Source organism: Lynx rufus, unplaced genomic scaffold, assembly GCF_022079265.1.
Source record: "Lynx rufus isolate CCGP_SWC_20201006 ecotype Redwood Valley unplaced genomic scaffold, mLynRuf1.p SCAF_2, whole genome shotgun sequence".
In the NCBI taxonomy this organism is placed as follows: Eukaryota; Metazoa; Chordata; class Mammalia; order Carnivora; family Felidae; genus Lynx; species Lynx rufus.
Window position 1 is genome coordinate 136,603,219 of NW_025814834.1, and position 14,453 is coordinate 136,617,671.

The 14,453-nt window shown below is 38.3% G+C and overlaps 1 protein-coding gene across 9 annotated transcripts in view; it reads right to left on the reverse strand.

The window, feature by feature from the left end:
- The window catches only part of CDC14A (cell division cycle 14A), a 207,149-nt gene that overhangs the window by 11,039 nt on the left and 181,657 nt on the right, over positions 1–14,453 (reverse strand). For 3 of the 9 annotated variants that reach the window (XR_006962767.1, XM_047083943.1, XM_047083939.1), the window contains exon 16: positions 8,013–10,312. The exons of the other annotated variants lie outside the window; for them this stretch is intronic. Coding sequence is in view for 2 of the 3 variants with exons in the window: in XM_047083939.1 (XP_046939895.1) it covers positions 10,283–10,312 (30 nt within the window). In the remaining variant the exon portion in view is untranslated. Of the gene's footprint in view, positions 1–8,012; positions 10,313–14,453 lie in introns of those variants that run through there. 9 annotated transcript variants of the gene reach the window in all.

Genomic DNA, 14,453 nt, shown 5'->3' on the forward strand with positions numbered 1-14,453 from the left:
GATTCTGTGTCTCTCCCTCTCTCTCTCTCTGCCCCTTCCCTGCTCACAACTCTGGTGCTCTCTCACTCTCTCTCTCTCAAAAATAAAGTAAAAACATTTTAAAAATCAGAAAAAAATAGATACCAATATTTACTCCTACATCTCCTGCTGCCTTCAAAACCATCTCAACACATGGTCCTCCTCTGGAAAGGCTCCTCTGACCGCACCTTCTCTTCAGATTTTTTCCACACTCTCTCCTCAAGAACATCAGCATTTCCCAGGAAAAGGGTGTCTTCAAAATGGATGGCCATTGTTTAGGTGTCTGTATTCCTCAAAAGACTACCAACTTGAGCACAGAAGTTTTCACTTTACAGCTGTAGCTCCTCAGTAACCACTCAATAAATTTGGTCAAATGAATGAATGAATAAAATAGCAACCCACAGCCAAATTTCCAATCTCTGTGGGTCGGTGTGAGTTACTTTCTTTGATTCCTTTCTCACTGTCTCAGTTCTTTCTAGACCATCAAAGACACCAGAGGGAGAGCCCATTAAGTGTTCCCAAATCCTTTCTGATAAAGCCTCTTCAAAGGTCTGCTCCTAGCAGGAAGCTGTCTCAAACCAGATTTCACTCAGATTTCTACATCTAATGGCCAAGGGTCTACCCAAAAAAATGAAATTGATGTAGCACTTATTTCTGAAGCACTGGGAGAAGATATGAAAAAAAGTAAAAGTCAAGTGAAATAAAAGGGTCTAATCTATACCTATGATGAGTCAGGTACCTGGGATACAGCAACAAAAAGCAGACATTAAAGATGCCACAGCTTTGTGATGGGGGGGGGGGGCAGAATTACACTTCACCAAACACAACAGATGACAAGGCATCCTGAAGAAGGTGGAAAATAAGTGGACCACTGAAAGGATTGACAATATATGGCAAGTGAAATATATGAGAAGAAACCTTAAAATATAATTCACAAGAGGAGCCAGGGCCTGTTTTTGTCCAGCTATCATTTTTGTGCAGGAACAAGAAAACACATAACATTCCAGGTATTCAGATAGAGTCATTATTTGAGTATAGAACATGATTTTTTTTTAATGTTTATTTTTAAGAGAGGCAGACAAAGCACGAGTGGGGGAGGGGCAGAGAGAGAGGGAGACATAGAATCTGAAGCAGGCTCCAGGCTCTGAGATGTCAGCACAGAGCCCAATGTGTGACTCAAGCCCACGAACCTTGAGATCATGACCTGAGCCAAAGTTAGACACTTAACCAACTGAGCCACCCAAGCGCCCTATACAGAACATGCTTTTGAAAAAAAAAAAAAATCTGGACGTATGATCTATTATCAAAATTCAGGTTAGCCAATTTGTGAGAATAAAGGATTTAAATATTTTACTCTTATTAACTTCTGGGTTTTTTTGTGAGTCATATTACTTCTTAAAATAAAAGTAACATATTGAGTAAAACCCACAATACATACTTCCAATAAAGTGGTATTAAGAATAGGATTCCAGTTATAATATCGTCAGGTGTATTGGTGCATAGTGTTTAAGCCCATTAAAACCAAAAGAACGACACAACTCGGAAAAGAATTTCCCAGAATTTATTATTAGGACAATGTTAAAATTTATCTAAAGAATCCCTTCACAGCCTCAACCCATTTATTAGATGCTGCCCATTGTGTGAGCACAGAAAGAGAAGCTTTTTCTAGAGCGTGTCAAAAAGGTCCACAGGCAGGTTGCTGTGGGAACCTCAAATCTGAACTTTCTGCCTTTGGCCAACTAATCCTTTCAACACTACATTAAAACGAGTTTTTTTTTTACAATTTTAAGAATTTCATTTTCTTACATAAGGCCTCATGTATGAATTCTTGATCTTTTTGGATTCTTCATGCTGGCTGAGAATCAGCAAGAGATTATTTCATAGATGTCTCTAAGGCTCCCTGCCTCGAAACATGGCCTATTTTCAAAGCAATAGCACGTTTTAACCAAACTTTTTCTGGGCCTAACAATATGTGAACCACCTGAAGCTTTAACATGCTGAGACCCATCTTGCTTGAGAGGTTTCTGGTTATTTTACTTTGATGTGCCCTTTCCTAGCAATCAGGTCGTATTTGACAGACTGGCTCTAGGTAACACAGCAAAAATGTCAGGAGCTTGGCTTTGCCATTAACACCGTGTTTTAAATCTGGGCTGGACCACCTGCTAGCTGGATGAACTTGGACAAGTCACTTCACTTCTCCACGTCTGGTTCCTCCACCTCAAACCTCTCAGTGCTATCTAGCAAGATAACTTATGGATTTACTATATTCTTAACATCCCCACAAGGCTTCACTGCTTTTGCTGGTCTGCAGATGCCAGGCTGGAGATGTAATTGGGATCATTTGAACGGACAAAATGTCTGGCTCATAGGTCTTTTCCTTAGAATATTCCTGGGAATTTTGACTCATATAAAGCCTGTCCAAGGTAGCTCAACCTTGGATCAGGCTAAATGGGAAGCCTTGGGCATCCGTGACTTTCTCTGCGCAAGCAGCCCTATTGCTTTGTTGAAGGTATTTTAAACTTCTTTATTTTTTTTATTTTTAAAAATCCAGGACTTGTTTGATTTATTCTTAGTTTTAGATTATTCTAGTCCATCCTTTAAAATTTTCAATTCCTGGGGTGTCTGGGTGGCTCAGTCGGTTAAGTGGCTGACTTTGCTCAGGTCATGATCTTGTGGTTCGTGAGTTCAAGCCCCGCGTCGGGCTCTGTGCTGACAGCTTAGAGCCTGGAGCCTGCTTTGGATTCTGTGTTCCCCTCTCTCTCTGCTCCTCCCCAACTCACGCTCTGTCCCTGTCTGTCTCTCTCAAAAACAAAATTAAAAAAATTTTTTTTTCAATTCCTAAATGCTATTATCTCACTGTCTCATTCTTCTTAAAGTTTGTTATTTATTTACTTAGAGAAAGAGAGCACAAGAAGGAAAGGGCAGAGAGAGAGAGAGAATCCCAAGCAGGCTCCGTGCTGCCAGCACAGAGCTCGATGTGGGGCTCAATCCCATGAACCACGAGATCATGACCTGAGCTGAAATAGTCAGACACTCAACCGACTGAGCCACCCTGGTACCCCTCTCACTGTTTCATTCTTTAGATTTGCCTCTTATCTCATTTTAAGCAGTTCATCAGTTTATATAAACATTTTATCATTTTCATTTCTATGTTACTATTTTAAGTGTATCTTTTTTATTAAAGCTTCAGTGGTGTCTTTATTTTCACGGCAGTTACTATTTTTTGCTTTAATTTTTTTCAGTTACTTTTTTACTTCAATATTTTTGAAATTGTGATATTGTTAAAGCTGTAATAACCTATTTTTATTTCTTTCACTTATTAAGTAACAGGTAAATAGTAAGAGCAAAGTTTTGAGACTAGTTCATCTCTGAAAGCAAAGATGATTCAGGGAGTTTTTCGTACTCCAGTTTCCCCTGAAAGGAATCCACTTCTGAATTTATCCATTTAAAAACAACACAGAAACGAGAACTCTGGCCCATCTGGAGCACTGGAGACCTCAAAGGATAGCATTCCTCTCTACAGATCACAGCTCCTGCCCTTCATGAAGAAGCCTTCAGAAACAGAGACTGTGGGTCAACTTCATAATGTAAAACTGCACATTCATTTAAGTGGGCTTTGGTTACTACCAAATTAGTCAGCTAAGATACACAGTGTACAAAACTACATTTACATAGCAGGTTTAAGACTGATGTCCTTATTAGCAAGGCCTGCTTTCAAGGTTGGCCTTAGCTTCCACCTGGGAACTCGACTGGTAAACAGCTCCCTGCACTGACATCAGACTTTCCCTCATTATCACAGTGGTTCGAGGTGCCCAGACCGTGCAAACGATAAGGTTTATGCAGAACACCTGCTTTCCTTCGGGAAGTCTGGAATTTTGGCTCATGCTAATCAGAGGATGCTTACCTGACCAGCCCCCAATAAAAACCTTGGTGCAGAGTCTCTAATGAGCTTCCCTGGTAGACAACACTTCACTTGTGTTGTCACCACTGGTTGCTGGAGAATTAAGCACATCGTGTGTGACTCCACTGGGAGAGGATGCTTGGAAGCTTTTGCACCTGGTGTCCTCCAGGCCTCACTCCATGCACCACTTCCCTCGGCTGATTTTGCGGTTTCCTTTCACTGTAATAAATCTTAGCTGTGAGTGCACCCACATGCTGAGTCATGTGAATCCTTCTAACAAATCATGGAACCCAGGGGTGATCTTGGGGACACCGACAAACAGGGCTTCTCCTAGCTCCAGAATGGCTGATAATTAGTTCCTGACTCAGTAATTGGCATTTAGCTCTCCTCCAGACAGGATGGATGAAATTTTCCTCTTTTGGTTTACCCTGGAAATTAGCAATCCCAACCCCCTGTCACTGAAAAAGGAATCCTTAATTAAGGATAATTTTCCCAACAGACTTAAGTTTAAAATGGATCAAACTATTGTAAAGTCTCAGTTCATCAGCTTGGTCGAGTGTCAGGGTCTCTCACTTCTTGTCGCAATGGGACAGCCATCTTGGGGCCAGTGCCCCTCACTCAGCCTCTTCTGCAGTGTCTGAGAAGGAGAACTCCGAGGCTGGTGTTCCGTGCCAGTGGGACATAAGACACTCTGAGCTGGTGTCTCTGCTCTGTTTTATGGTTTCTGAAGTGCAGTCATTCAATGTGGTCCCCGGCCATTACTCTGCGGCCATTGAAGGCATGTGATCTAGGTGATAAAGCAGGGTATTGACTTGGCCTGAAGCAGCAGGAAAATCTTGGACAGGCTGCTGTACTTGTGAAGGAAATTGGTGTGAAAAATGGCCAAGGGAGAGAAGAAGTGAATATTATATACTTCCTCAAATCAGGAAAAACTAAGGCCTAGTCAACTAAACCCACTGGTTACAATCAGTGGATGCCACGTTATTTACAACCGAAGCTACGTGAGAAGCTAATTGATTACATCTTTCTAGAGTTGAGAAACCGCCTCGAACTTGCCTCGTGGGGTATGGCATCTCTCTCAGAATGTGCAGTGCGGCATTAAGTCTCTCTGCCTGCAAGAAACCTAGATTTTTAAAAATAGTTCCATTTCCTCCAGAGTCTTACTTTTTTTTTTTAAAGACAAGAATGGATTGGTTCCTCTAATCTCAGGCCTCTAGGACCCCCATATCTCCCAGGTTTTGCTTCTCAGTGCAAAAAAGGCGTATGTTATACGTCACAGCTTCATCTCTATCAGCTCTCAGTAAGGCCAGATGTACACCAGATAGATGATAGATAGATACTTATGTAGACTATCATTATACTATTCTGATCCCTGATTTCAATTTGTCTTTTGAACTTTCTATTTTATGTCCCTGACAATCATTTTTGGAGATCTGGATGTCAAGATTGACAATCTCACTTGGAGATTATCTCTTCTTTAAAAACATTTTTAAACCACTTTATTGAGGCATGACTGACATCCAAAAAGCTGTGCATATTTAATGTATACAACTTGATGGGGTTGGAGGTAAGTACACATCCAAGAAACCACTACCAGTCTTGCCCATCACCTTCAAAAGTTTCCTCCCATCCTCTTATAATAATTGTCATTATCATAATTTTGTAGTAAAACCACTTAACAGTAAGATTTACCCTCTTAGCAAATTAGTAAAAGGGTACAAAGTAAGTTCTAGAGATCTACTACACAGCTTGGTCTTATTGTTAATAAGCACGTATTGTAGTATTCTTAAATTTTTGAGTAAAATAAATACCAATAAGGTGTCCTGGACATGAATGAAGGTGAGCATTTAGCGTAAACTTGCCCAACCTGGGAAGAGAGGACCAATACCCTATGACATCTGAGAGGACTATTTGTCTCAGCTTCCGGCTCCAGCATCCGTTATCTCAAAACTTGGTGTCCAAAGCCCCTTTTTTGCTCCTCTGTGGTACACCTGGTCCATTCTTTGAAGCCAGTTTAAATCCCTTTGGAAGAGAGCCATGATAGTAGTAAACAAAATACATCTGACAGATCATTACCCCCAAATCTGAAGTTTCATGTAAATGTATAAACATTTGCAGCTGGAATGATTTCTACAGTTTCTACCTTGACCCCTTTTTCACTTAGGAGTCCAACCTCTCAGAACCACTTTGGTCAACTTGATTAGAACCAAAAGAGAAATAGCCAGTGGTGTTGTGAATCTTCGCTATTTGGGTGGTATGCAGGTTAAAGAAAGGTATGGTGAGTGAAAAGGTCACTTAGTTTATGTTTGTCCATTTGAAACCAGTTTCCAAGTAACTGTATGTTGCATTAAAAGCAGTCTTTCGGGGGCGCCTGGGTTGCTCAGTCGGTTAAGCATCCGACTTCAGCTCAGGTCATGATCTTGCGATCTGTGAGTTCGAGCCCCGCATCAGGCTCTGTGCTGACAGCTCAGAGCCTGGAGCCTGTTTCTGATTCTGTGTCTCCCTCTCTCTCTGACTCTCCCCCGTTCATGCTGTCTCTCCCTGTCTCAAAAATAAATAAAAGTTAAAAAATTTTTTTTTAAAAAATGAAAGTAGTCTTTCGAAGACAAAAATCATAGGACTTCACTCATGAGGACTTTAAGAGACAAAACAGATGAACATAAAGGAAGGGAAACAAAAATAATATAAAAACAGGGAGGGGGACAAAACAGAAGAGACTGTTAAATATGGAGAACAAACAGAGGGTTACTAGAGGGGGTGTGGGAGGGGGGATGGGCTAAATGGGTAAGGGGCATTAAAGAATCTACTGAAATCATTGTTGCACTATATGCTAACTTGGATGTAAATTTAAAAAAATAAAATTAAAAAAAAAGTAGTCTTTTGATGTAAGTTTCTACTTGCACTCACCAAAAAGGTTTAAAATTCTCTAGAAAAGCTATTTTTCTCCTTCTTGATATGATTATCATAATTCAATCCATAGAAAAGGAACAGGGTGGGAATATATTAACATTTCAATCCAGCTCAAAATAACTTCATACAATTATTTTCTACGTTCCTTTCTAAGCCATGAATGCCACTACTATGAAAGCTATGTGTAAATAAAGAAGTTTTATCTTCTGCTATAAAGTATATCTTGCTGTAATTGGAAATTCCCTAATTAATCTTCAAAGGAGACAGGCTGAGACCAAATTCTTGCCTTGCTGGGCGTTATAGAGAGGACTGCAGGGTTTTTGCAAGCACCATTAACTCTGCCTTACGAGGTCACTTCAGGAAAGAGCCCAGACTTCTTCCAGAACATGAAACACCACAGAATACTGTCCAGCTTATATACCAACAACTGGTGTAAGTGGAAACCTTTAACACATTGGTAGTTTAACAAATGTCACAAAGGAAAGCATACAAGTGTGAACCATTTTGAAAATACATTTCTGTGGCTTATCGTTGGTAAACTCATGTTCCACCTGTTCATTGCACCCCAGCTGAATAGATATGGGGTAGCCTCTCCAGTTGTGTTTGGAAGTTTATAAATCATCTAGGGACAACAAAACCATGTAAACTCAATGACAGCTAGGTGAGGAATTTGTTGGAACTGGTTAACTGACTGACTAAATAGTTTGACTATGTTCTTCATAAGAACTAAATCTGCAGAAAAATATTTTCTGCCCTTCATGAATTCCGAAGCACTCTCCTTCCCTAAGATGTGGTCCCATGACAACTTCAGTACCCCACCTGTCTCCTGCAGTGTTGTGAGAACTTCTAATTGGCAGATTCTCAACTCAAGAAGTGAAACTACCTTCCCACCCACACCTTTTTCCCTGTGTTCTGAAAAAAAAAAAAAAAATGTAAAGACAAAAGAGAAGGGCAAAATCTTAGAAATTTCACAACCCGAGGAGATCCAGTTTTAATACATAAAGTATCTTTAATAAGTAGTGTAGCTTCTTTCTCTCAAGCTGCCTCTTCCAAGAGGTGAGGTTTCTTCCATCTGATTTATTTCTATACTTTCTCCTTAAGAAAAATGGCCATTCTTACTCAAAAGGCACCAATCACCAGTGTATCATACAATAGTCGTAAATGACCAAGCAGGACCCAAAACTCTGATCACAATCAGTGTTTTATTAACAGAAAGGAAAATTATATAGAGAGAAAAACAGCAAGAGCCTGACATTATCTGACTTTTGTGAAAGGCAACGTATAAGGTTTCTTTGTGCTCACTGTCATATACTTCAAAAAATGGCCACAACCTGGAAAGTCAATACAAGATAAACTGAAAATCCAGAATGGAGATCTTGAGAAACTTGAAAGGCACCAACCAGAATGGATCAAATAGAAAATTATAAAGAGACTTCAGTACACTGATAACTCAAAATCCAAATTATAAAAGTCAGGGGAAACATAAATTGCATAAAACTTTTATTATTTATTAGCAGTGCATTTTTCTACACTTTAAAATAGAACAAATTATCTTTTGGAAGGTAAACTATTCATAACAAAATACATGTCAACAATTTTTTTATTTTTGGAGTAGAATTACTTTGCTATATACTTTCTATATTATATACATACACTTCTTGATTTGTCTATGTATGGACATGTGTACAAATAATTCTAAGACATACACATGTTGATACATAGGACTAATATACAACATAATTATGGAGAATTTATAGTAGTCAATTTTACAATCATTTCAATAGCTGCACACAAATTAGTGTTCACAGAACTAAAACTGTCCATATGGTTCCCTTTTCCCCACTTTTCAAACGTCATCTGAATTACTTTTCACTGATTTTTTTTTTAAATACTACCATCTTCCTGTACCACTAACCACTCTTTTTTTTACAATAACTCATAATAAAATATTTTACTCTTTCAGTTTTAGAAAAGGTATACAATTTAATTTCACTTATTTTAATTTTTGACTCCTAAAACATACAATTCATTTTTTTCATCAGCTTAGTGCAATTATTTGGTACTGCAGTTACTGAAGCTTAAGTAATGAACCTGAGCCAAACATTCATTCAAATGCCTTTTTAAAATGCAAAACATGAACAAGATGTTTTGCCGAAGCACGTGTAATAGCCTCAAGGTACCCCATCCTTAATAAATATATTATAAATAACTCAGTGGTTGAGAGGAAAGCACTTCATGTGGATCCACTTAACTGTCTGAACAGTCCATTCTTAAGCAGCATGTTAGATAATCAGAATCTAAGGCTCCCCACACCCCATGGAAATGAAACCTACGGGCTTCTGAGGCCTGATGCCAGATTACACTTACATAAAAGGGCTGTGAGCACCTGTCAGGGGTCCCTTCATTTCCACGTTAGGTTTCTGACATTCTGGCTTGTGTGTTAGGTGTTCGTAATCTGTTACAAACATATCTCCTTTAATACAGAGAAACAGCAGCATCTTATTCAGTTTTTTCTCTTCATTGATTTAAAACTGGTGCCAGACCACGTGTGGTTACAGACAACAACCTCGTACCAAAAGCAAAATATTCTAACTGGGTTAAGAACTCTCTCGAGAGGCAGAAAGAAATAAAAGCATTTGGAATGTTGAGTCATTTCATAGAGAAAAACTGTGTTTTCAGGAGAAACGTTCAGTGAATTCTGATCTTCAACTGGATGTTAAATTATGTTAAAGCCCCACAAGGATGCGAAACTAAACAGCTGAGCAACAAAAACAAAAGGGAAAGGAAACGGTCTGAACAAGCCATATCAAACGATTATCCTCTTGCCAGAGATAAACTTGCATAAACTCATTACATTAGACTGACTTCCCAAAAGAATGAACTGATCTGCCCTATTCATAGGGGACATAAAAAAATCACTTTCTAAAAACTTTCTCCCTTACTTTTTCTTAATAAAGAGGAATTATTTATTCATCGTAGACAAAACCATACTAAATAAATTCAAAATACAAATTTTTGGTAGCAAACGACAAGAAAATCTAAGTCAAAATAGAGTCTAGTTTTTACATAATTTTATAGATTTATAAATTTATCAAAATAGTCTTTTAAAGTTCACAATACATACATAATGTAACACTGTACATGTAAAGGTAGTAGCAAATGTATTACTGAAATACATTAAAAATAACCTTTCAAAATACCAAATTCAACATTAAAACGGTCTTAAAAAGCATTGACATCTCCATAAACATAGTTTCAGTGCATTTATAGTAGTCATTAACCAGAGTTTTCTGGTTTCAAGTCTCTTGAAGGTCTTATGTGAGTGCTCTCCTTAATTTAAGGTAAGAAGGCAGAAATATCCCTCGAACAGCAGTGGCTTTCTCTCTACATTGCTCGTCCAGATGAAGACACTGTGTCTAAGAGTGGAACAGCCTTCGTCGGAGCGGCAAGGCCTTAGTAATGAACATATTCAGACTGAAGGGACTGTGCAGGGGGGAGAGACATAAACTGAGGTTAAAGCCCATCACATACAAGACTCGTGGTACACATCATGCAGCTATTTCCTTCAACACAAGGCAGTTTGGGTCTATTATATAGAAGATAAGTGAAATAAACTAAGAAAAAAATAGAAAAGGCTGGGGGGGGGGGACAAAAACAAAGCACCTGCTAAGAATAAGATATGCAATTATGTGGAGTGACTGCAAGAAAACTTTGTATTTTAAAAGGCCTACGATTTATTAATAGCAGTTAAAAATGAAGTATTATGTGCAAATTGGTAGGTAGCACTAAACTCACTTCTAAGCTTTTGTGCAATAATGAGTTTTACTCAGAAACATTAAGTGATATTTGTAAGTAAATTGAAGTTTATCAGAATATACTTTAAGATTATATATACTTTAATCCAATACATATCAAATGTTAAAGCTTCTAATGCAGTAGAGTTAGCAGTCATCTAAATAAATTCCTTAAGAATGCTTGAATTTAACAAATAGCTTGCAAATCCTTTCCATGGAGGGGGACACAAAGCACTTCTACTTTTGAAATCTAAGCTCAAGACCCAAAAGCCCTTGTGCAGAAGAATCTTGCAGTTATAACATGATAAATAGCGGGCAGCTTTCAAGAAAAGAAGATACACAAATTCCTCCCCCGTCATATTAGATAATCACATATAAAAGGAACATGGTTGGGATATGTAACCAGAATGCATTGATAATAGACATTATCCAGGAAAAGAGAAAGATAGAGAGGAAAAAATGGCCAAATACTTATATTTGAGCAGCAAACAGCAGTTAGAAAGAAGGAACACAAATCAGTTTAACACGAACATATTCTTTTGCACAATTCTTCAAATACCTTAGAACAACAAAGTTTACTTGATTTGGCACCAAATGTCTTTTTCTACTTCTCCAATAATTATTTTTCAAGTTGATCTGTAGCATGCTATTAATAGGTCTTATCAGTTCTGAGACTGGCCCATTTTGTGGATGGTAGGGGTATCGGTAAAAAGAATGTCAATTATGCAAAAATAATCTACAAAAGATTCAAACTATCTTTGCTCAGCTTCAAAATTCCAGTGAATTTTATACCCTATCGACAGCCATTTACTCAGTAAGCATCTATCAACACTGTGAGTCAAAAAGTCACCAGCCTGTCCTCAAGGGCGAAAGTCCACACTGTCATACAAACAACATGAAGAGACAAAGGTGTCAATGTTCAATAACATGCATAGCGTGAAGTAACACTGTACACAAGAAAGGATCAGGCAAGGGAAGGGAAGGCTTGGGGAAGGCAGAGGCTCCCAAGCCTGCAAGTTTCAAGGAAGAGGTTAAATGTTAAGAGCTGCTGGGAAGAATGGAAAAGGCTGGCAAGTTGACTTTCTCACTACAGGATGCAGTTTATGCCAAGGCTTCAGAACAGGGGACATGATCAAGAAGTAGGGCACTATAATGTAAATATGCCTGAACTCACAGAAAGCCTAAGAGGTAAGACTGAGAAAAGTCCAGTAAAACTGTTCCAATGTCTTGAAGCCTACATACAATTAACCTGTAGGACTCTCAGGTGGAGAGAGTCCTAACAATTAGAACTTAAAAGTGGACTATTATTGGGGCACCTGGGTGGCTCAGTAGGTTAAGCGTCTGACGTCAGCTCAGGTCATGATCTCACGGCTTGTAAGTTCAAGCCCCCACGTTGGGCTCTGTGCTGACAGCTCAGAGCCTGGAGACTGCTTCAAATTCTGTGTCTCCTTCTCTCTCTACCCCTCCCCCACTCATTCACACTCTATCTCTCTCTCTCTCTCTCTCAAAAGTAAATAAACATTAAAAAAAATTTTAAGTGGACTATTATTTTTCCAGCTGTTTTTCACAGTTTCTTTTGAAGTCTGGCAAGTAGGCCAAGAGAGCAGGGCCAGGTGGTCCTCCCCAGCTGCAAGCCTGCTTGCTATACAATGGCCAATGCTTTGGTAGTAATATTGAAATTTTGCTTTTGTTCCAGTTAGAAAAGTTATTTATGTTACCACTAATGGTACTTCTATAGCTCCTCAGATTGTTTGTAAATTTAGAACAAAATTGTTTCTGCAAACAGCCCTAAAGTTCCATCAAGTCTCAATAGACAGAGATATAGCAAATGAACAGATACTAGGCAAGTGACCTTTGTTAAACTAACTTTCTTTCAGGGTAAAGTATTTCATACGTGCATCAATATGGAGGGGGTAAATATGTGTATGTACATATCTTTACTTATTTTATGGAATCATGATGCCCACTGAACTGGAAAACAGAAATAGTCTACAATCACTTTAGGGATTTCTATCATTCATAGAAGTATATATTCATATTCACCTCTGGCAGAAGCTTTCCTTACACACAGCAGCGGTCATCACTCTGGCTGCTGTTTCATCTAACCTACAGATACAGTTTTGCACAATCCCTCTTGCTTCCTCTGCCATCCCGCCCCCTCTCCCCCCACCATGTGCTCACTTAATGTTGCCCAACTGGCTCTGAGTCCTCTGTAAACAAATAAAGACATGAGTTGGCTGAAGAATGGACCTTCTGTCATGCTGGGTAATTCATTCAACAAATAATGATTAAACATTAGTAGTATACATTTGGCACTGGGGGATAAAAATAAGATACAAAAGTTCTTCCACAGTTTGTTTATACGGTATAAAGAAAGTGAAAGGAAATAATAGATCAGTAAAGAGACTTAATAAATTAGTCTGACATCAGCATTTTGTAACAAATTAACTTCCTTTCATTTTCAATCTAAAACAAAAATCTTAATGGAAGTGGAGTTAGGGAAGAAAGAGAACTGGTGAAGTCTACAAGACATATTCACTTGAAAAAAAAACATAACTAATATTTCTAGGCTTTTTCACTGGGGAAGCAATTACGTGGGATGACAGTAACATTTTGATTTCACATGCTTCCATGATGGCATTGAACTGAGGGTCTCTGGCTCATCTGTTACCTGTATCCTAAAGTTACTAATAAATATCCCAGAAAACACAATAACCCATTATTAGCATTGCTAATTTTTATAGCAAAGATGCAAATGTATTTTGTATCCCACTACCAATATCATTACTGCTGTTGACTTTATTATTCAGGAAATAAAGTACAACTATCTGGAATTCTTAATAAACTAGATATATTACTGAAGAGGTCAATTATTCTGTGATAGATATTTGTTGAGTACTTCCTATATACCAGGCACAGTTCTAAACATTTTATATGTATGAACTCATTAAATACTCCAGACAACTCATTTTACAGATAGGAGATTGAGGCACAGAGCAGTCAAGGACTTTGCCCAAGGTCACACAACAAGGAAGTGGAAGAGCTCATATTTTAACTCAAGCAGTCTGGCTCAAAGCCCAAATGCTTAGCCACCATAGTATAACACCTCAATATACTTCTAGCCTTTGTCCTGTGATCACTGCGTAATCAGTCGGACATTCTCTATCACCCGAACACAAACAATAACCTGAAGCAGGGGTGCCTGGGTGGCTCAGTAGGTTGAGCCTCATGGTTCATGACATGGAGCCCCACGTCTCAGCTTGGAGCCCACTTGGGATTCTCTCTCCCCCTCTCTCTCTCCCTCCCCTACTTCTTTCTCAAAATAAATAAACTTAAAAAAAAAAAAAATAACTTGAAGCATGGTGTGATCCTGAGCAAAGAAATATTACAGTACAAAAAAAAGAAAGCAATATTTATTATACCATAAAGGAGATATATACATTTTAAAAATGAAAAATCCTTATAGGACCTAATCCAAAGTAATTTTCAGGAATACTCTAAAAATAAATTTCCTTTATAAAAACACCCACACTTCAGTATTCTGATTAAAGTTTTAATTCTGCTTGGCGAATGTTTATCACTATCATAAGAACTAATACCTAATGCATCTGAAATAAAAAAATAAATGCAGGAATGACAATGGATACGGTTATGGAGGAAGCAGTGCTTGAAGTATAAATATTATTTTACAAGGTAGCACTTATTTGTATAATCAAGAGATTTTAATTTCTCAAACAGAATATTCAAGTTTCTGTGCCAGTAAGTTCAACGGGGTTATAGTGAGTTAAGACCAGATCAAGTTTATCATGAATATATGGTGTTTTTATAGT